This window comes from Phoca vitulina, unplaced genomic scaffold, assembly GCF_004348235.1.
Source record: "Phoca vitulina isolate PV1807 unplaced genomic scaffold, GSC_HSeal_1.0 scaffold1, whole genome shotgun sequence".
Classification (NCBI taxonomy): domain Eukaryota; kingdom Metazoa; phylum Chordata; class Mammalia; order Carnivora; family Phocidae; genus Phoca; species Phoca vitulina.
In genome coordinates, this window is record NW_022589704.1 from 11881948 (window position 1) to 11904859 (window position 22912).

The 22912-nt window shown below is 48.4% G+C and overlaps 3 protein-coding genes across 4 annotated transcripts in view; 1 reads left to right on the forward strand and 2 right to left on the reverse strand.

Moving 5' to 3' along the window:
• The window catches only part of COL4A4 (collagen type IV alpha 4 chain), a 120993-nt gene extending 108019 nt beyond the window's left edge, over positions 1-12974 (forward strand). The window contains exons 46-49 of the mRNA XM_032401003.1: positions 5326-5442; positions 7231-7419; positions 9203-9489; positions 9852-12974. Coding sequence (XP_032256894.1) covers positions 5326-5442; positions 7231-7419; positions 9203-9489; positions 9852-10115 — 857 coding nt within the window. The 3' untranslated portion in view covers positions 10116-12974. The remainder of the gene's footprint in view (positions 1-5325; positions 5443-7230; positions 7420-9202; positions 9490-9851) is intronic.
• Positions 909-1320, reverse strand: LOC116630231 (60S ribosomal protein L31-like). The gene has a single exon (XM_032401013.1). The coding sequence runs from the start codon at positions 1284-1286 to the stop codon at positions 909-911; it is 378 nt and encodes a 125-aa protein (XP_032256904.1). The 5' UTR covers positions 1287-1320.
• A 7289-nt stretch (positions 12975-20263) lies between the features above and the next one.
• Positions 20264-22912, reverse strand: part of RHBDD1 (rhomboid domain containing 1) — a 122818-nt gene continuing 120169 nt past the window's right edge. The window contains exon 9 of one of the 2 annotated variants that reach the window (XM_032401028.1): positions 20264-21997. In XM_032401028.1, the coding sequence (XP_032256919.1) occupies positions 21903-21997 (95 nt within the window). In that variant the 3' untranslated portion in view covers positions 20264-21902. The remainder of the gene's footprint in view (positions 21998-22912) is intronic. The other variant, XM_032401039.1, reaches the window with a different exon arrangement.

Here is a 22912-nt window from a genome sequence, read left to right on the forward strand (position 1 = left end):
ATGCTCTATTAATAGTCATTAATAGCTGTTGACTTGATTTTGAATTACAAACACTTGAATTGAGGCTCAGTGGAGCAGAAACAGCCTAGGAGAAGGGGGGAAGGAAGTGTCTCGCTTGGAGGAAGGACAGAGAAAGGGGAAGGGTCGTTCTAAATTATGGTCATGACCGGAGTGTTCATTTAATTGATTTGCTCATTGCTCATTGTCAGGGTAGCAGGATCCTTATTTAAGCACTCCAACCAAACCATTCCTTTAAAAACTATCTTCCAGATGCTTTATTTTCTCTTCACAGATCCCCATCACACTGGTCACTGACAAAGAAATTAGGGAGTCCAGGCTGGCAGCTCAAGGTCACTGATCTCTTCAGACCAATTGGCAGTGCCCGGGATTCTAGATAGCCTGTGTGCAAATTACCCGAGGAGGCAGGAGGCCATTCTCTCTCCTGGCTTCCCACTGCCCAGGTGTGGCCTTGGCTCTTTCTGGTTCGGGGACAAAGGAATTGGAAATAGAACTTGAGTTTTGCATCACCTGTGTGTGTATGTGTGTGTGTGTGTGTGTGTGTGTGTGTGTGTTTCCCCAAAGCCAAATAGCTAAGGGCCCAAAAGATATCCCCTCTGTTGGCATCTGAGAAGTTGTTGGGTAGCGTCCAGAACCTGGAGCCTCCCTCATACTGGTAGGTGTTTTGGTTTGTTTGTGTTTGCTGCACTGCATCTGTGTTTATGCACTAAGTTAATTGGGTGTCACTTGGAGCAACTTCCATTAACAGCGTGGGGGACACTGGGAAGTGAGCATAGGTCTTTGTCACTCACTGCATGGATCAAGCTCTGCGTCCGTCAGAATCACTCATCACTCAACCTACTTTTTTTTTGTGTGTGTGTGGTTTTATACCTTTATTTGACAATCAGCGATTAGTTCTCATCCACATTAACTGTCTGTAGATTTTTGAAAGTGGAGACAGGTACATAGGTAACCAGTGTGTAGAGCTTATTTGGTGAATCTTCCTCCTCGTTATGTTTTCTGGACAACCGCATAGGGATACGGTATGGAACATTCCTTATTCCTTGGGCCCAGACAGCCTTGTTGAGCCTGGTGTCAATGCGCTCATCTGGAGTTCCCATCTCCTTCATGACAAATTTCTGGATCTCTTTGAGTGCCCGAGGGGCACGCTTCCTGAAACCCACTCCATGGATGTGCTCGTGAATGTTGATGGTGTATTCTCTGGTCACTACCTTGTTGATGGCAGAACGGCCCTTCTTCTTCTCGCCACCCTTCTTCGCGGGAGCCATTCTGCCGGGGCCCCAGTTGGAAAGGAAGCCACTCAACCTACTTTTCAAACCAACCCCCTTGTTATGTATACAGTTGCAACTGAGGGCTGGGACCCCCCACACACACACATATATACACACCCCTTTAAAAAAATCCACTTTCAAGTAGACGATATGGCCAGTACTGGGGTTCTGCAAATTTATTTCAGTAAATACTTCCAGATCCTCTGTGCTCTTTAGAAAGTATGGTACTAGGTGTTGTGGGCGATACAAACATGAGTAAGATGGTAAGATGTGTTTTTCCCCTCCAGTGCCTCACAGCCTCATGGCAGAAATCGCTGGCCGAACATAAGGAACTCTAAATAATCGGAGTTCATAGTCTGTGTTTTCGAGGAGTTTCTGGCAAAGGCCTGAGGACAGTGGGACCGGAGAGGTGAACTTTAGTGTGGAGGGCTGCAGGACTGCTGAGACCGAGGCAAGAGCCAGCCTTTGAACAGAGCCTATAAGGAGAGACGGGGCTTTGAGGAACCAGACTTTCCAACAGGGAGATGGCGGGGGCACAGGTGCGGTAGGTCAGCTGCATCCTTGCTACTCAAAGTGTGGTCCAAGGACCAGTAGCCACTCAGGCACAGACCTACCAAGTTAAAATCTGCATTTTAACAAGATCCCAGAATATTTATATCTATATTCAAGTTTGAGAAACCCTAACCATATGATACGAGTGCTGTCCTTAAAAGAGTCAGCTAAGAGCAACGCCATCCCTAGGGACTCAGTCCTCGCTATGGAGGGGCTGGAAACGAGAGCGATGCCTCCTCCCAGACCAATGGGATGCAGAAGGGGGCAGACCCCGAGGATCAGTGTTTTGGAAAAGCTCCCCAGATGACCCGCTGCTGCCCCCAATACCAGTTGAGACCAGTTGGGCGGTTGGGCTCACCCATTGAGGTGGCTTTGGAAAAGAACCAAAGAAAGTAACTGAGAAGAAAAAAACAAATGGGCAAATAGTTATCTTGGGCACATTCAGGATTCTCTGTCCATAGATTGTGGGTTTCTGAAAGAGCGCTGACAGGCAACACTACATGGGCCCAGCTGCGACTGATCACCTGTCATCTCTCGTTCTGCCCAACTTGGGGTCGGATGAGCTTATCTGGTTGCAGGTGGCCTCAGAAGGTCTTCTCTGGCTTCCTGTGCCCTCTCCTTATTGATGTCACTGACCCTGCCTGCTGGCAGTGGGGGCACCTGAGGCCACTGTTGCGCCACAAAATGTGACAGTTATGTTAAAAAAAAAAGACAATTGCACAGCCCTTCCCGTGAGGTGCCACCCATTGGTCTCACAGTGGTGCTGCGCTGCTCCATGGCTCAGCTTCCCTGGAGCTCCTTTCTGCCCTCCCCCCAAGCACCCACTCCCACGCCAGTGTTCCCTTTTGGCTCCCTCTTCTCTGACATGGGCCTCCAGCTCTTGCTATAAAGGACCCTCTTTGCCTGCAGTATATTCCTTGGCCCCCTTCCCCTGCCTGTTTCTGCTGGTCACCCTGGATACATTGGCCACACTGTCCAGTTGCTGAAAAGCAGTAAGTCTATCCTGAGGGTCCAAAGTGGCTGAACCCTGACTGACTTGGGTCATCTTCAGGGCATGTGGCTCGTCATCTGTCCTCTCCTGAAGGTGATTCTTTCAGCTCGGTGTTGGGGGTCATATGTGCTGCCCCCGATGTCGGTTGCAAAGGATCAGCTGCCACTGGGAAGGACCACCTCCACTTCAAATGACGTTGTTGGCTTCTTCTTGTTTTCCCTTCCGAACCTCTTTCATTGCTAAGCTGATTTTGTAACCTGGTGCTGTAGCCGAGATCTATACAGAAAAAAACAAAGTTCTGGCTCTTTGCTGCCCAGTGTGAGTGGGTAACAGCCACACTAAATATAATTTGTTTCTGTTAAGAGTCCTCCAACATGGAAGGCCTCCAGTTTTTCTGCTAGCACGTCTCTTTGATCTATAACTTTTCCTTCCCCGGGGGGCCCTCAAAGGCTGGGGCTTCCTGGGATGAACACAAAGGTGGTTTCCATAACAGTTTGAACTGTTACCGCCTAATGGACATCCCCACATCCTGTTAGAGTGTGTTTAATCTTCAAGTCAACATGTGACGCTTTCCGAGGAGGTAATCCATCAAACACTGGAGGGCTTTTAGATGTAGCTCTAGTCCTTAAAACAAGTTCCAAGTGGAGAACAAGTCCACATAGGGAAAGCCGTAGGCACACAACTCGGTTAAAAAGGCCTTCCTTCCTATCTCTGGAAATTGCCTGACAATTTCTCCAAAGGGAACAAAGCCTATATCTCAATATCTTGTGGGGGAGCTCTTTCCCCAGATCGACAGTGATCCTGCCACACGTTGATATTTCAGGAAGATGCCTGTGGCCTTTTCAATGATCAGACCGTTTGTTGGCCTGTCAACACTTGGGCAGCCCTTTCCAGAATAGCACAGTGGCCCCATGTTGCAATCATCTCGTGGGGTGGGAGAGATAAAAGAATGCTCTGAGCTCACCATCAGGGCCCTGTGTTCCTTCCGAAGTAACTGATGTTCCCTTTGAAGCTGATGGCACGGAATATGCCAGCCAGCGCACAGCAGCCCCACCCGGAAAGAGGTTTCTGCCCAGTTACTGGAAAGGAGAGGGCATCTCTCACCCAGATGGGGAGAGGGAGAGGTTTCCTTTCTCACCTCCTGAATGATGATCATGGACAGAATGCAGTCCAGGAACTGCATGACAATCCAAGAGAATTTGTTTAAAACCCAAGGAAGCGGAAAGTGAAATGACAGTACCCCAAAAGCCAGGCATACTGGGGATACCAGCATGGGATGTGGAGGGGACGGACTGGCTGGTGGTGGGGACAGAGGAGATTTGCATGGGACACTCTCAAGCAGGCAATATTAGAACAGGATTTCAAAAGCAGTGAGGTTTGGAGGGGCATGCATTTCAAATGGCTGTAAGAGGGGGTTCTGTGGGAGACAGGAAACCGAGTGGGACATCCAGCTGATCACCCGAGCATCCAGTCCCCCGCTCTCAACCCTCAGGTAGCTCCCCACTCCCTTGAAGAACAAGTCCAAGAGTGAAAACGTGAGCCCTCTCTGACTTCATGGTTCGTTTTAGGCTAATTCGTGGCAGAGAGAAAGATAGAACAGAGAGAGCGGGAAAGGGAGAGCGAAGAACAGGTAGAAACCAGAACCCTTGGGGGGCTAGTAATGCAGGGAATTCAGGCTAATGGCAAAACACTCCTCCACAGCCAAGGACCCTATCTGCTACTCATGAGAGGAGATTGTGGCTAATGATTTGATGCCTCGGACATAAGGAACCAAACATTGAACCCCTCGAGTATCCGTGTGACTGCTGCCAGGCCCCCAGTTTACGTCCTCCAGGGGGCGCACCTGAGCTCCGCAGCTTGTCATGAAGCCTGCCTGGGCGCGGTTCCTCAACACGCAGGACTGGCTCTGTCACCTTCCTGACCCTCAGTCTCCCCACTGGCAGGCTGGCATACGAGAGCGCCTGGTCATGTGGCTGTTGAGAAGACCAAATTGGCTAATCCACGTAAAGGGTGGTACCTCCCACCTTGTGAACCCTCAATTATTATTTTAAAAAACTGCTGCTCTTATCTTGCTCCAAATGTAACTTGACTCCCAACTGAATCCTATTAAGTTTTACTTATTCCTCCACTCAGCTTTCTTAAAAAAATCATTAATAAGGATAATATTTAATTATAGACATCATATATGTTCGATATAAAAAAAAATTAAATATACAAGAATATAAAGAAACGTGAAGACCTCTCTTCCAACATCTCCCTGGTCTGGCTCCAAATCCTGGCTCTGCCCATGACTGGCTTATTACTTAAGCAAATGGCTTGATCTCTCAGAGCCTAATGACCCCACCACCAAGCCGAGATAGTACAATCCCAACTCCATGTATCTGGGAAGACGACGTGAGCGAATGCAGTGTAGTCCGAAGGGGGAGCCCCGGGCTGGAAGGGCTAGCTGCTGTCCTGCTGTTCTCACCAATGCCGTCGTGAACTCTCATGCAGGGTGCAAAGGAGAGTCTGGGCCAGATGGCAGGAGGGGTGAGGATGGACTCCCAGGGTCCCCTGGGCCTCCTGGAAGCAAAGGGGACACGGGAGAAGCCGGCTGCCCTGGAGTACCAGGTAAAAATTTTCAGCTTCTCTTTTTTTCATTGACACCATAGATCTGGGAACTGTGTATGAGATCCCTGGCCTCTCAAGCGGCTTTCCAAACTGATCCTATTAAAAGCATTTGCCTCAGATGTGGACTCACCAGGTATTAGGGAGGCAGAAGCAGCAAGAGTGGAACAGGATGAATCCCCCATGTTCTGACTGATCCCCAGCCACCAAAAAGATGAGTCAAGGCCTTCTTCCCCCGTTTAGTATTTCCCCAAACCACTATGCATTACCATAAAAGACTCAGCCTTTCCCAAGGCAAGCCTGGCCTTGTGTGGGATCGCTACTGAGAGGCCGTGAGGAAGATGAGGGTGGCAGGGGTGTTCTCGCCCTCCACGACTGGCCGAATCACTTGGCCTCAGTTTTCGGAGTTCCCTTCATCTTATTGCACAACTGTGGATGCATTTATATAGAATACAAGGCTCCTTCTTAAGAAAAAAATTGGGGAGTAGGCATTGGGTGAGGAGAGAGGTAAGACATGACAGAATAGTAATTTGAAATATAACGCGCCAGGTAACATTGCTGGATGCTGGGGACCCCAAGACTCCCAGGTACAGTCTCATCTTCGCAGAGGATCTCCCAGGTTGTTAATGAGGAGTGAAGGGGGCTAGTGATGTCTGTAACAAAACGGAGCCTACAGCTCAGCCTCAGCCAGTTGCTGTGTGTAGAGGGGAGAGTTCCATGCTGCCTACACCCTGCTTTCCAAGTCCAAGACCCCCGCCGTGCAGTCTGGACTGGTCAAACGGAACAGGGGGTCAGGCCAGATCCAGCGTACAAGCTACCACGTTGTAACCTCTGGTTTACAGTATAGATGGGGAGAGCCTGCCAATCTTCCAGAAATGAGTTTAAAAAAAAACAAACAACTTTTGGTTTCCCCTTGGCTCTTGGCAATTAGAAGTAGCCATTGGCTTCCTTCAGTGGGCCAGCCCCTTAGAGATGCTACAAGAGACAGCCCTGCTGGCATCATGCAGAGCTACTCAGTTCCCACCTGCCGGCAAGAATGCCGGAACTAGGGCTTCTTCCTCCTCCCTGCCTCCTAAAAGAAGGTCCAAGTGGTGCATGTGGGTCCCAATCCCTTGCCTTTCCTGGATATGCCAGAACTGTGGGAGAGGTCTGGGAGGGGTAAGGAAGACCCGCTTTGACAATCACCAGGCTCCCAGTCCAGTCTGAGAAGGTCACACATACCTGGGAGGTCACACGGCAGGGGTGACACCACCCCATCTTTTTCTTCTCAGCATTTATCACTTCCTAACACATTTTATGGTTTGTCATTTCTCTTGTTCAAGTAGAATGTAAGCTCTAGGAGGGCAGGGAGTTTTGTCTGCTCACTGTTTTCTTTTTGTTTTGTTTTTTGTAGTTTCAAGTTCTTATTTAAATCCCAGCTGGTTAACATACAGTGTAACATTAGTTTCAGGAGTAGAAGTTAGTGATCCATCACTTACATGTAACACCCAGGGCTCTTCCCAACAAGTGCCCTCCTTAATCCCCATCAGCCATTTAACCCATCCCCCCTTCACCTCCCCTCCCGCATCTGTTTTTATGCTAAATTAATCTGACCACCTGGGAGATGCTTGGAATAAATACTTGCTGAGTGAGTTGTTTGTATATTATTGCAGTCCTGTCAGGGGCCACTCCTGAGACCGGCCCTGTCATGCTCCTCTCTGCTCCCTGGGTGCTCAGAACGGAGGTGCTCAGAAGTGCTTGTTAAAGCAACCCCCTTAACCTGCCTCCATTTTTTTTTCTTTATTCCTCCAGGCCCTCCTGGGCCCATTGGGGACCCTGGGCCCAAAGGGTTTGGGCCTGGATACCTCAGTGGCCTCCTCCTGGTTCTCCACAGTCAGACGGATCGCGAACCCGCCTGCCCCGCGGGCATGCCCAGGCTCTGGACGGGCTACAGCCTCTTATACTTGGAAGGACAGGAGAAGGCGCACAATCAGGACCTTGGTATGTGTGGAGCACGTGGTCGTCCACGGCCGTCGCTTAGGAGGACAGCTTTTGGGTTAATTTTACAGACTCATCAACATCTTCAGGGATCACTCCTCTCCCGTGGAGTTTTCTCTTTTGAAACAAGCATGCTAATTGCCAGTGAATTCTATGAACGCAGCGATCCTGTGGGGCACCAGAGCAGCTCAGTCTGGCTACAGTACTTACCATCTGGCGACTGACTCATTTTTAGAAAATGATCCTTCCTCAGCAGGTTCAATTTAACTCTTATATAAAGTGTAGTCTTTACCTCCAAAAGTACATTATTTGATCAGGCCGTGGTCAGTTCCTGTGTTTACATGTCAAATGGCGCATCCACAGCGGCCGGGGGGCGGTTAGAAGATGTGCGATTAGCCGGCACCAGCTCCCCGCCCCACTCCAGCTGGTTTTTTAAATTATAGGACTTGATTTTGGGAGTCATCCCTTGGTGCTGCTTGTCTGTTTTCTTATTTCTTTGAGAGAGTATGCGCAGGCACACATGGGAGTCAGGCGAGGGGCAGAGGGAGAGAAACTCAAGCTGACTCCCCGCTGAGCCAGGAGCCTGACACGGGTTGATCCCAGGACCCTGAGACCAGGACCTGAGCCGAAACCAAGTCAGACGCTTAACTGACTGAGCCACTCAGGCGCCCCACGTGTCCATTCGCATTAGTAGATCTGTAAGCTGCAAGGACTGATTTCGAGTCAGGAGTTTACCCCGGTGCTGGCAAACGCGGTCTCGCCCAGATGGTGGTGGTTGGGTAGTGGGCGCAGGAGGGACATGACAGCAGGGGGCGCTGATGGAGGGGGAGCCTCTCACTGCCCTCCCTGGGCTATGACCCCTGCTGTTAGCAGGGGTGGGCAGGAGCGCAGGCCTAGCTGTGGCAGTTGCTTACAGGTCGTTCCCCGTTGGGCTTAGCCGTGGCCCTTCCCAGTAGAGGGCCTGGGGTAAGGGGGAAGGAAGAAGTAATGTTAGTATTTTGGCTCTTTTACTTCTCGCCTCCTCGCCGCCCCCTTGCCTGGCCTCTGTGCCATCCGTCTCCTCCCACCCCGGTCAGCCAGAGCGTCCTCACAAAGCTCTGCAGAGCCCTGGGATAAAATCTAAGCTCCTTACAAGACAGACAAAACCCGCAGCCTCTGGTCTGACTTCTCTCTGGACCCCTGAGACACACACACACACAGACACACAGACGTCCACCCCCCCCCACCCCCCCACGGAATTCCTTTGATTTCTTTGAGCTCCACACTCCCTCACCTCTGGCCCTCTCTCCTGCTCTGTCTCCTCCTCTGAAGAGTCACCATCTTCAAACCTGGCCAAATCCCGTTCGTATTTCAGGTCCTAGCATAGATCCATTCTTCCGGGTATCCTCTCCGAAGTCCCCGTGCGCCTGCCTCCTCACTCCTAGGGCTGGCCATGCTGTGTGTTGACGGCCCAAATGCCCAGCCGTGTCCCCAGCCAAGCCAGGGCGTGAGCTTTGTGGAGACAGAGCTGGACTAACCGCACCCCTCCAGCGGCTGGCCCATTGCTCGGTTCGGTTCCCGAGGGAATGAGGAGTGACTGAGTGGATGAGGGCTGGCCCCGGGACCAGGGAGGTGGCAGAAACGGTCAGGCGCGTACCCTGCGCTCCCCGCCTGCCACAGCAGCGGGCTTTGGCAGGTGCATCTGGGCGGCGGAACGCGTGGCTGCGGAGGGCGCGCGCGGGCAAGGTCCCTGCGCACCGCCGGCCCGGCGCCTCGCCCACCACCTTGCCTCGTGTTCCCTCCCAAGGGCTGGCAGGGTCTTGCCTCCCCATGTTTAGCACGCTGCCCTTCGCCTACTGCAACATCCACCAAGTGTGCCACTACGGCCAGAGGAACGACCGGTCCTACTGGCTGGCGAGCGCCGCGCCGCTGCCCGGGACGCCGCTGTCGGAGGAGGAGATCCGCCCGTACATCAGCCGCTGTGCGGTGTGCGAGGCCCCGGGGCCCGTGGTGGCTCTGCACAGCCAGGACCAGTCCATCCCCCCGTGCCCGCGGACCTGGAGGAGCCTGTGGATCGGGTACTCGTTCCTGATGGTGAGCCCCTGCGCGCCCCCCGTGCCCCCCGGGGACTCCAGGAGCTCTGCCGGAGGGACAGACAGCACTAGGACGTGGGGTCGTGAAGCCCACCCCAAACCCCAGCCTGTCGAGATGCGGGGCCGTTCCTTCTTACTGCCGATCCGGGGTTTTTTGTTTGTTTGTTTGTTTTTATGATTCTGCGAGGGTGTAGACATTGGATTTGTCTCAGTCCCCCCAGAGAAAGTGGTTTCATTTTGTGTCCCCCGCTCCTTGCCTCGGGGGATCCTAGTCAGCTATTCCTGGGAGCCCTCCACGTGGCGCGGACTGGGCCTGGGGTCGTCTGCCCGTGTCTGAGCCCTAACTCTGTCTTGTCCTGGCAGCACACAGGGGCCGGGGACCAGGGAGGAGGGCAGGCCCTCATGTCCCCTGGCAGCTGTCTGGAAGATTTCCGAGCCGCACCGTTCCTCGAATGCCAAGGCAGGCAGGGAACTTGCCACTTTTTTGCAAATGAGTATAGCTTCTGGCTGACGACAGTGAGACCTGACTTGCAGTTTTCGTCGGCACCCTCACCAGACACCTTAAAAGAGAGCCAGGCCCAGCGCCGGAGGGTCAGCAGGTGCCAGGTGTGCCTGAAGCACAGCTAGAGAACCCACAGCTCGCCAGCGTGTGGCCAGGAGAAACTTCCTCGGGGCCCCCGGGGGCCCAGGCTGCGCTAAGACATTAATGGTGCTCATTTCAGACTCCGGCTTCAGCTGCCCCTTCCGTTTATGTGGTTTTTCCCACTGACCTCTCATCCCTTCCTCTGTTCGGGGCAGATTAAGCAAATGCTCCTCGTATGGATTTGTTTGGACCGACCAATCTTGATGAAACCCAGATATCCTTATGTTTTTGCGGATGATGGAAGAGCCAGCTTTATTGAAAATGATGCTAATTCACAGGAAGGCAAAGAGATGATAAAGGCCAGATTACAAATTACATTACTGAGAACTTCACTCATTGGTTAATAGCACCTCAAACAATTGAAGTCAATTACTCTGTAATACAGTGGGCTTCCGGATGGATTTTTATAGGAAAAAAAATAAATAGGCCGACAAATGAAACTAGAAAGTAGAGATTTCCAACATCTCAAAATGATTTCTTCTGTAATCTGTTTCCCCATGCACTTTAAATAATTGTGAAACCGTGACCCAAGAAGATGTAAAAAAAAAAAAAAGAAGAAAGAAAGAAAGAAAGAAAAGAAAGAAAAAACCCACACAGCCAGTGTTAACAGTTCATTTCAAAGCAGAATGAATCATTATGCCAGGAAGGACCCCAGTGGCTGGATTCCGGAGATGCTACATTAGCATAAACACATCACAGATGAACATAAAACGTGTTCTCTTCTGCATTTTTCAGAGAATGGAAATGCCTACTTTGGCAACCCTTTTTGAAAAGTAGCATTTATGGAAAAAATTATATTCAATAAGGGATTAAGAGCCTTAGAGCTATTAATGAATATTAAGGCAGTGATTCACAAAAATGGACTCCCCATTGCAGTGAACTTCCAAACAGACGGCATTTGCCCAGTCGGGGTCCAGCTAGTCTTCGGTGTGCGCGCGCTAATGGGACTGAAGCCACATGGGGCTCACTCAGACGCACCAGCTCACACAAAGCATCCTGCTCCCCTCCCCAGGAGCGCCTGCAGAGCTGCCTCGAACGAAGCCTGCCACGGACGCTTTTCCTCCAAAACATAATGGCATTTCATACCGGGAAGTGACAGAGCTATCATTATGCACTTGGGAGAAAATTAAGGGCCGGCTTAATTAAACTTAGGTAAGAAGATTCATTTAAGTCATGGTCACCCCGCCAGGAAGATATGGTGCTATTTTAGAAAAAAATAAAAAATAAAAACAACCTACAATTTGAATTTTATGTGCCTGTTACTGGTTTTTACAGAAGCATCTTGTTTTTCCAATTTTAAAAAATTCTTCTATTTTTTGTCAGTATCCTACCAAGGCAGCAGTTTGACATTTGGTATTAATATTTTCTATAAAAGTTTAGAAGATATGTCAATTTAGAATGAGTAGTTTTCTGAATAGCAAAAGATACATTTCCTATTCTGATAGGGATTCAGTGGTCTAATCCTAAAAACCAGAAACCTTGTTGGAAATAAATTGGAGGAAACCTGCCTTCCTTATTTAAAAACACGTCATTTTAGAAAAAACTAAAGAAATTTCTCATAAGCAAGTGACACTCATTTTCGTGCTTAGTTTCAACGCGCTTAAAAATAATTGAGAGAAGAAAAACGTAATAAAATTTTGTTTATAAGATGTTTTCCTTGCCAAACATTGATTAGCAATGAGCTCTTATATGTAGAACATATTTCAAATGAGCCTTGTTATGGGCTACTCCCGGGATGGCAATTTATTTTAATACTTTCCAGTAAAAAGAAAAAAAAAATGTACATTTTAAGATGAAAACAGAGTATTTCCTAGTTCATTTGACCCATTTATTGATTGTTTTTAATCGTGCTATGGCATGTTACATATTTTTGAGCACCTGAAATTAAGCCAATTTCAACCTCGTTTATAATTATTACACTTTTCTCTTTCCCAAGTTTTGTTATGTGTTACCAAATGTCAAGCCTTCTAAAATTTCATCTTGTTCATTCATGAATTTGGTCTGAGAACATTTTCTGGGAAGAGATAAGGGTGAGAAATAGAACGTTAGAGACGTACCTTGCTTGCTGAAGTATTTTATGCACATTAGAATATTATCTTAGTAAGCTTGCCAGATACATCTTAAAACACAGGCTGAATTAAGTGGGCAATTTACTCACGGTGAGCCTGGGATTGTGTTTGAGACTGTTCAAAATACTGCTATTGCAAGAACCCCTCTCTAAATGCTGCACAATTGTTGCCTTCCAATTTTGGAAAATTATTGTAACTGGTCTAAAGGGCAAAACTGTGGAACAGATAACTCCTCAGATTAGAAGACTCTGCTTTCTTCACCTGGTTAAATATCAGTGTACTTTGAAATGTCCTTTCTCTGTGAAGGATGAACAAAGCTTAGTGGTGGCTAATCCATGACTGGTGATGATCCTTATCAAAATTTCCTTCCCAGGAAGCCCCTTGGTTAGAAAGCATATACACTGTCCAGTGGGCATTGCTCTGGGTCACGTGGGGGAGGATGGGATGTTTCCTCCTGGGTTCTTGTTCTCAGTGAGTGGAGCCCCATCCATACAGGTGTCCAGGTACCCAGGTCTCTGTGCTGCCAGTGGGTGGCTCATTCCTTGTCCTCTCATATTTCCCAGACCGAAACTCAGAGGCCACTTCCTGTGGATTGCCACCTTCCCCTCTGGTCTCACAGTGCCTTAATGCAGCCTTTGTCTTTCCCCCATACTTTTGATGGTAAACAGCTCCCAACTGACGCCTCCACTTTTCAAATCCCAGTCGTTTCTCCAAGATGCAAACTTGTTCTTGTTTTTCTTGGGCTTAAAAAATCGTTCAATGTCTCCTGTGCCTGTGAGGTCCAAGTGACTTCCGGTGGGGTGACAGGCTGCCCGCAGCTCACCTGTGCACACACCCCAGAGGCCTGTTCCCAGCTCTGTGACCCGGCTCCTGCTCTTTCTCCCAGTGACGTCCCCGCTCAGGGAAGTCCCCTGGAATGCAACAGCTTCTTGACAGAGGGAATGAGCTGGAGGGGAGAGGTGGGTGCGAATTTCCCCAGGGAGACTCGGACTCCCTTCCACTGCTCCCAGGACAACAGATGGGCCTGGCCACTCTCCTATGGCCCTCTTCGCCCCGGTAAGGTCTGCTCACACTTCCTCCATGCTCTCTGGTCCAGTGCAGGCCCCTGGAGGGCAGGGCCAAGCTTCACTCAACTGTACACCAAGTGCCTACACAGAGCTGAGTGCATTACTGATAATTCTGCTTTCAGTGACAGTTCAATAAGTACCATTAGGCGTTAGGTGCAAGTAGGGCTCTCGTGGACAAAACGGTAACAAGTATAAACCATTTCTTACTTCAAAATATGTGAATGCACCCACAGATCTGCACACCCACCATCTCCCCTTAACAGTTACTGACAGAAAGCCAACTGATAAGCTGTAACCCTTACCCCCTCCTGAAATACAGCTTACTTTTCCAAAACTGAAATTTCAGAAAGGATAGGATCCTTGAGATTTGGCTGAGAGAAGGCTCTTCACTGAAATGTGACAAGACTAAACTCATGCCGTAACCTGTACTCCCTCCTCACGTGAGAGCTTCCTAGTACAAGACCACATTGACGAAGCTTGTATACGTGTTTTCTGTGCTTAGAAAAAGAGTCAACGGAATGGTCCACTGAAACTGGATTGTATCAGATTTTATTTTGAGCCTCTTGTAGATTATAACAAAGCAAACCATTCTGTGCATTCCAGGAAATTGCATTAGATTTGTTTCATCAGCTCGCCAAACGAATTTGATAATTTTTACTTTTATTTTGTACAACTGCAGGAATAGTGGGAAAATGTGGACTTTGGAGTTGGTTTGGAGCTGGCTCTGTCACTTCCCCGCTGTGTCACCCGGGGTGAGTTACACCTACTCTCTGAACCCCATTTTCCTCATTTATAAAATGGGACATAACACCTACTCTTACATCGAAAATTAAGTTAGATTATACGTCTAGCACGTAACAATCATTGCGCATTTATTCTGGTCACATCTTCTATTTAAAACAATTTAATATGAAAAAACATTTCTTGGGTTTTTTTCCGTAGTAGAATTATATTATGATTCTTACAGGGCATATAAATTACTGATTAGAATTATTATACCTGGCAATTCTTTGTGTCTTTGGGAATGTTATTTTATTTCAATTCTCAAAGTTACTGTAACCTGCCCCCCCCCCCCCCATGCACACACAAAATCACAATTTCCTACAGGGACATTATCAGGAAGTTCTGCAGGGGACAAAACAATTGACATTAAAAATCAGTACTCTGCAATTGTCACTGTTATTATCTGCCAGAGACTCTGCATAATGCATTTTAAACCGCCAAGGCTGGCTGCCACATCCATGTGAAATGCTTGAATTTTATGGTGCTTAAATATTTAATGATTCATAGGAAAAAATGTGAGATGTGTCCAATAAATTGCATCCCTCTCTCTAACCTATGGTTGTAAAGTATAAAGATTTTTAACCATGTAACACTTGCAAGATACCTGGTCTGCTTGTCACCTAAATCTTGGTTGTATTATAAGTTATAATATTGTTCATTATATATAAAATTCTGTGATGACCTCCAAAAACAGCTGTTTTATCTGGTGCATTTATTTTCTTTCAAGCTAGAGTCAGTTTACTTTCTGATGTACCTCACTCCTACTGTGGCTCGTTTTGGAGCTGGCTTAGTGGGGAGAATGGGTTACATGGTCAAGGTATAGACTTTAGGGGGGAAGAGCATGGGCAGAGTGTAGGAAGTGCCCCCTTTGAGGAAAGGATGGGATTCGGAGGCTCTGGGAAGTGTTGGCCGCACACGGTGACAGGGTGGGTGATGGACAAGGAACCGGGTCTCAGGGCCAAAGGTTCTGCATCAACCCCTGTTGAGTTGTGTGGTTAGTAGCCCGGGGGCTCAGACCCTGCGGACCTCAGTTGTCCTACTAGTTGAAGGAGAATGAGACCACCTGCTTCACAGGGTTGTCCTGAGGATTAAAAGTTAGAGATACAACTACAAAGAGAAAAAAAAGTAAGGTACTGTCACTGATAACCATAGTAACTGGAAGTTAGGGGTTAGGCATTGATAGTCAATAACTTTTCATGGAGAAAGAACAGTATTTAGCATTTCTTGAGCGCCTGCTAAATGACAGGAACTGTATTAACCCTGTTGTATGTGCTCCCCCCAACCTCCCAACGATCCTATTTTACAGACAAGAAGACTGAAGTGTAGGGAGAATAAGTAACTTGCTCAAGGTCACAGTCAGCAGCCAGGGGAACATGAACCCTGGTCTGTCACTAGAGATTGGGCTCTTACCTGTTAAACCATCACCTCCCAGAAGCTTCCCCATTTGTAGGTTGGCTAGTAAATGAAGGGTCTCATGTAGATGTCACTGTGAACCGTTGCTATCACTGGAAAGTCCCAGTCCTTAGGCAGTCTGCCCAGCTCAATGTGGAGACGGTCTTCAACTGTCCTTGGAGGGAGGGAGGTGGGGGGAACCAATGAGGGCAGAGTGATCTGGGGGAGCCCGAAAGGCCCACTGTATCTCAGGGTCTGCTGAAAACTGGCCAGGCCTCCGGAGCCCCTGGATGTCCATTCCAGTTCAGCCATTCAGGAGAACTTCTCTGAGTTGGAGAAATAAGTATCTGGAGGTCCTTCCCTGGAGGCTCGGTCACTGTGGCACCAGCCAACTTAGCTGTTTTTATTCTCCTGTTTGCGAGCAAGGCACTTTCTGTGATGCATTATTCTGGGCTTGCACCCTCAGTGATAAAATACCTAGGCTTTATAATTTTATCAGCTCACCGTGCAATTCTCAACCAGTAATCATTTTCATCTCTTTATCTGGAAAAAGTAAGACAATTTTAAAAATGAATAAAAAGCTTTGGTCGCCAAGTAGCCCCTCTGCTTTGCAATACACACAATACACAGGGATCACCAACCTGTGAGCACGTGTGCAGGCTGGATCCACCGTTTATGCTGCTCTCACAATAAACCAGGAGTAACCAGCACCTTGCACATCTAGAGTACGTCAGGCCGGTCCGGTTCGGACCCCACAGCTCTGCGCACAAGTACTTCTGATTGGTACCTTGCGTGCAAGAGGGAGGTGGTATGTGGCTGCAAGTAAGTTCTTCCCCTCGGGCTCCCTTCTGCTGAGACCAAGCCCTCTCCTTCCTGCTCCACACAACAGAAACAGCAGGGGTGCTGCCAGGTGTGGCTGCTGACCCCGGGGTCCCTCACCTCACCCCTCTGAGCCTCGGGATCCCGGTTGAAAACAGGGTGCCTGGTTCTCGGAGAGGATGGTTGTCACAATCCTAGCAGATAACGGATGATCATCTCTCTCGCTTTTTAAAGGTTTTATTTATTTAGGAGAGAGAGAACGGGGGGAGTAGCAGGGGAGGGACAAGCAGACTCCACACTGAGCACAGAGCCCGGCACGGGCTCGATCCCACGACCCTGAGATCACGACCTGAGCTGAAACCAAGAGTCTGACGCTTCACCGACTGAGCCACCCAGGCGCCCCCCCGATGATCATCTTCAAATGCATTTGTGCACACTGAAATTTGAGAAGGATTTTGGTGCCTATAAACTACTTGAGACCAGTTTTTTTTTTTCCCCCACTTCTACCTCCATATTCTCATTATTTTTCCCTGGTGATGAGAACCATTAAGACCCACTTTCTTAGCAAATTTCAAGTATACAATACAGTTTTATTAAGTATAGTCACCGTGCTGTTAAGATACCCAGAAGTCATTCTTCTTGTAACTGAAAGCTTGTGTCATCATCTTCCCATTCTCCGCACCCCCTGGTAACCACCATTCTATTCTGTTTCTGGGTTGGATGTTTTTTTTTTTTTTTCTAAGATTCCACACATAAAAGAGATCATGGAGTATTTGTCTTATTTCACTTAGCATAATGTCCTCAAGGTCCATCCATGTTGTCACAAATGGCAGGATTTCCTCCTTTCTCATGGCTGAATAATATCCCGTTATAAATATATACCACATCTTCTTTATCCACTCATGCACACGTGGGACCTATTAAAATGCAGATTATGATTCATTTGGTCTGGCAACAGGAGTCAGAATTTCCAGTGAGTTCTAGGTGCTGCTGGATGTGTTGGCCCAGGGCCCACACTCTGAATAGCCGGAAGGTTGGCCCTGGTGCTATTCTTTAATGAGATCCTCAAGACCTTGTTCAGTTGTCTTAAGAATCATCTGCTACTACTAAGGACGTGCAGGATATTTTTAAATTATTGATGGGGGGGATCTTACAAGGAGACCACATCTCAAGGTTAAAGTCAGACAATAACTTTTAAGGACCTCAAATAAATACCAAGAATCTATGAAGTCACATACTTTGATTTGTTCTTGCTTTTAACACTTGCCTCCAGACACTACACTGGGTATTCAGGAGGGAATAAATTGAGAGAAACAACTTCGCCACTTCCTGGCAGGAAGCTCGGCCAGTGGGTGAACAGCTTGTTTCAATGTTTAGGAAAGGGACCCGCATCAGTTGTGTTTACAGGGAGCCATGCGGTGGGGTGCTGTTTCTCGGGTTCTGCTTGTGTGTGCCCCAGATACCAAGAGCCTCTTTAAGCCACACGATACTATTGATCATCCCAGTCTCTTACCGAGCACCAATATGTATTACTACCAAATTTAATGATTTCTACTGGCCATGTTCTAGTTTTCGCTGATAAAGCATAAATCACACGTTCAAATCGGCCAGTTCATTTCTGTCATCTGAACAAGATGTCAAGATCACTCTCCCCTACCCCTAAATATAATAGAAAGAAAAAAGGTTAATATGGACACATCAAAAGCATTCCTGCAAAGTATAATGACCCGATTTGGTGGTATACACACGGAGGCCTCAGTGACATTTTTTGGATGTACTGGGATCTTGAATGTTGTGCCGTGACGTGGGGTGTGTCTTCAGACAGACTCATGAGGGTGGTGGTCCCTCCCCACCTTCTGATCAGTAGTAAGCGAGCTATCCTATGAAGCCTGGGAAAAGCCTGAAATTCTTTCTAGGGGCAAATCCTCTCCTTCAAGTTATTCCTTCCTTGATGTGATTCAAGAAAACACCAAAAAACCACAACAGTATCAATTAGCAACATGCGTATCTTTTTATATGTGCCACTGGGGATGGTATCAATGAGTTTGTTTCAATCCACAGGCATTTATTGGTTCTGAATTCCAGACAGAGCACTGCTCGAGGTACTGTGAGGAGATACACAGAAACGGCCATGGTCCCTGCCCTCATGAAGCTTACAATCTAGAGAGAAAAATTCTCTCACTGCAGGATACCTAGCAGTTCCAAGAGGCTGTGGAAACTATGACCAACAGCCAACAAGAGCAGTAGATCATTCTGGGCTGTGGTATCTGGGGGCAGGATGGGGAGGTCTGGATGGGCTGAGAGAGAGGAAGAGACTGTCCCACGTCAAAGCACGTCACAGTTAAGTCACGGGTCAGGAAAGCCCATGCCTTAGACGGGGAGACCCGTGAGCAGAAGTGCAGACTCTGTTACGGATAACTGGGAATGAGGTCTAAAGCTTGGCTGTTGAGTTTGATCTTTGTGCTTTGGCCAAAAGAGACAATAAAGGGTATGGAGATGAGTGCTCAGCACAAGAGTCAATTTTGGAAGATGAGCTAGCAGAGCTGGTAGAGCTGAGTGAAGAGGTATTTTAAGTATCGAGTAGAGCAATGAATTGAGACATGTTAAGGTCCTCTAAGTAGAGTCTGTGGTTCTAAGATGCAAGAGCGGGGCAAAAACAAAAACAAAAAACAAAAAACCAGGAAAGGATTGCAATACCTCATAGGAAGAGAAAGGAAGAGCTGTATATACAAGGTTTGATAAAAATGACCAACTGAATACAATTCTTTACTGAATACTGAACCTCTCAAGAGACACAAAGCCTGGGAACGAGGAGGCCAGGGCTGCCACACCCTGTCTTACCGGCTGTTGTGGGTGGCGGGTCTCATCTCTTCTATACCCGCTCCCGCAGGGGCAGAACGGGTGTCAGATACGTAGGCTGGCCCTGCTCCTACCAAACCCTGCCACTCACTGCAGGCCCGTGCCTCGGCAGCACACGGCTCAAAGGAATGAAGGAGCCCGAACTAGCAATGGAGGACTTTGGAATCACAGGCAGTGCACTCAAGGTCATTACAAGCCACTGTAACCATTCCCTCAGCTTCAGAAAGATTCTGAATTGAGAGGTCTCCTAAGGGGGCTGATCAGAACCAAAGTATGGCGACTGGATGCTTAATAAGACAGTCAGGAAATTGCTATTAACCAAACTACCAACCAGATTTTAAAAAGAGCCCGAAATGCTTATTCTCTCTTAGAGGTAATTCGTCTAATACACTTGCTTTTGTTCGTCTTCCTCCTCCCAATTCCAGTTCGTTGACATAACTGTGGGGATTCCTTATCGCAGGAAAAAAAAATAAGATGGACACTGAAAATAATAAGCATTGGTCACAGGCCAGTCTATCAGCAACAAAGTAATTATAATGATTTCCAGAACATCTTCGTTGTTGCGCTGAGATATTTGGTTTGTATTTGTAACTAAGACCTTTCCCACATCTCTGAAGTTGAGTGATGTTCCACTCCATAAATAAAGAAGGTGTGCATGTTATATTACTTATACCATTCAAAATCCAATTCCGGTGTCTTTGCATCTATTTGTTTAGGAACGGAGCAAGGAGCTATTACTACCAGACTCAACAGCCGTTAAGAAAAATACTTCCAAATACAGAGGTTGGACTTGAATGTCATAAAAAGAACAGTTTGGGAAAACATTCAGGGAGTGCGTCCCAGGAGCCAGGGCTCCTGGTGGCAGGGGAGAGAGGGACAGTGCAGCAAGATAAGACACAGTCCTTGTCCCTGAGCCATTCGCAGTCCACGCTCCCCGGGCAGAAGTCACGCTTTTGTGTAGCTGTGCACAAATAGTAACAGGGCAAGACATCAGAGAAGGCAGTGTAAGAATTGGGGGAACTGGGAGAGAAATCCGGAGAGTCTGGGAGTGAGAGAAATGACATTTAACTTGAACATTTTAACATGTTTAAGGCAACCAGACTCACAGACACGACTCATTATTACAAACAAGCTGCGTGTAGCTTCACATCGATTATAAATGAACCCTCGGAGCTCAGGTATCCCTGTCCAGGCCAGAACGGCCCCCAGGACCTGAGGGTCTTCTTAGCTCATCTGGATCCAGGTATCAGAGCCTCTCCCAGATCAATTCAGATGAGAAAGTGGATACGAAAGCGCATGGCTGGTATGCTCCAACTTCGTCAAACGTGTACAAAGATGAGAAAGTCGTGCCCCCAAAATGTTAACCTTGGGTACCTATAAATGGTGAGAATACAGCTGATTTTAATACTGTACATGTATTTATTTGTAGTTTTTATATTGTGAATCTTCTCAGTGCCGACATAGTACTTATTAAGTGCATTATATAGTTCTTGCTTTATTATTACATAAATCAGTTTTCCTGATGGCAAACGCAATACACATACATACAAATACACACATTTGAAAAAGACTGCAATATAAAACTGTAAAAAACCAGAAAGCAAAATCCTATGTGCTCTACCCCCAAAGGTAACTTTAGTTAATGTACGGGCATAATTCCTTCAGGTGTTTGCTTTGCGCATATAGAAGGCATATATATTACTTTATCAGAAAACTAGATATAAATGCTAGGAATATAAATGAAAATAGGAGGATCCTTTTCTGCTTCCAACGCTCTTTAAACACAAGTATCTCAGTGACAGTAAGACAGTAGAGATATCGGACTTTGTCTTTTTATTCATGGAACCCAAGCACCAGGAGTGACCTGGACGGCCTGTGGGCTGATGCTGCAGGGGTCCTGGGCCTGGACAGGACAAGTGGCTGTTACCGTGGCCATTTAAAAGGCACTTTTTATGAGGAAAAAATACCTCCTCCGGAGGGATTTCTCAGTGACCAGCCCACCAGACGAGTTTGCTTTCCTCTGCCCGTCGCACCTGCTGGCTGCTTCACTAACACAGGTCACAGCTCTGGGAACCCGTCCTGTCACCAGAAGGGCTGGTGCGAGCCCCAAATGTCGGTGCCACCTGGCTTCTAACGGAGTGTGTGGGTGGCCTCCCCACCTGAAATCTTACCCAAGCTTTTTCAGCCAAACCATAAAGGCAGAGCCACGTATGAACGGAGAGAGGGTGTGGTGAGTGCCACCCAGACGTAGGGGCGCAGGAGCCGGGGCGCCTGGGCAGGGGTGACCACAACAACGTCCTGTTATGGTGGCCACCTTGTGTTCCCGGGAGGTCACCAGGGCAGCGTGTCAGGAGGCCCAGGGACGGCTTCTCACTTCCTGCCAGGTCGAGCCGGGGCGCGCCGGGCACGGCGGGGGTCGGGGGGGCTGATCTTCCAGGCTGGTGAAAGTCACGGTCTTCGTGGACCGAACGAGGCAGGGGCACCACGGAGTGAGCAGCAGGAGAGAGGCGTGTGGAGGAGGCTGGTGCCTGCGAGGTGGAACCGCCCTTCTGCGTGTGGGGTGGACGGGGCGGGCGGCAGGAGAAGGGCCACTCCCCGACAGCTGTGAGCTGCACCCAGAGGGCTGGTTTCAAGGCAAGTCAAAGTGGCCGTGCGCAGAGACCCACGGGGGCCATGGGACGGCGGGCCGAAGCCGACGGCAGAGCAGGCTGCACTCGGCTTCGGTGCAGAGTCAGGGCTCGGGGGACGAACCACATGGGCAGTAATCCCGCAACTGGACCCCTCACTGGTGGTCAAATCTGCGCAGCCGCTGCCTTCTCATTTCTTCTTCTGCTGAGAGATGGAACCCGTAGGGCGGGGGGCTCGGCTGGCTGGTTCCTGTCGGGGGAAAGCACGAGGGAAAAACGTCAAGCGCTGCTCATCCATCGTTCTGGCATTTACAGGGCACTGTTTCCGAGGATTTCAAGGGGGAAGAAAGACTGATGGCTTGGGTGTCATCTTTATTTTAGCACGAAGCAGAAACATAACAAACATATTTCAACCTCTGCTGTCAATACTCAATTTCAACATCAAGTAAATATTTTTGGTGTGGTCCAGTCTATGAATCTAATCCACTCATTTTGAAGATTCTTGACAAAACTCCCCACTTTTATTTTTTTTTTCCATCATGCTTTGTAATTGACATCATCTAATGTCTACAAGGTCCCCAGGGCTTATTTATTTATGCCCAGAAGTAACTCGTTGCTGTTTCTAACTTCCCCACCAAGTATACAGTTTGGTGTCTCTTCCTCAGCCCCGGGTCCTCCCTTTTCCTCCCTCTGCCCCGCGGCCTCCTGCAGCCCCCCACGCCCAGCCCAGCCAGACAGAATCACGTCTGCTTGAAGCACACACGCACCACAGAGTACCAGGGGCCCCAGAGCGGCGGCCCTGTTACTGTGATGACCAATATCTGGGCAGGCAGACAAAAATGCAGGCGTAACATCTGAAAATCACATGAAGGACCATGGACACCGTTCCTGGAAAGGGTTTCTGCTCATTCTCCAAGAGCAGTGCCTTTTCAAAGACGTTCCCAGGTCATAGGTTTTGATAGGATGATTGTTAAGAAACACTATGGTGAAAAAAATGTTAGAGAAAGCCCAGGAAACTAAGTCAGCCTTCTCCCAAAGGAAGACAAACACCATAGGACATCACCTACACGTGGAACTGGAAAAACCGAGCGTGGGAAAGCAGAGAGTGGAATGGCAGCTCCCCGGGGCTGTGGGGGGAGGTGTTGGGGAGCTTCTGTTTAAGGGC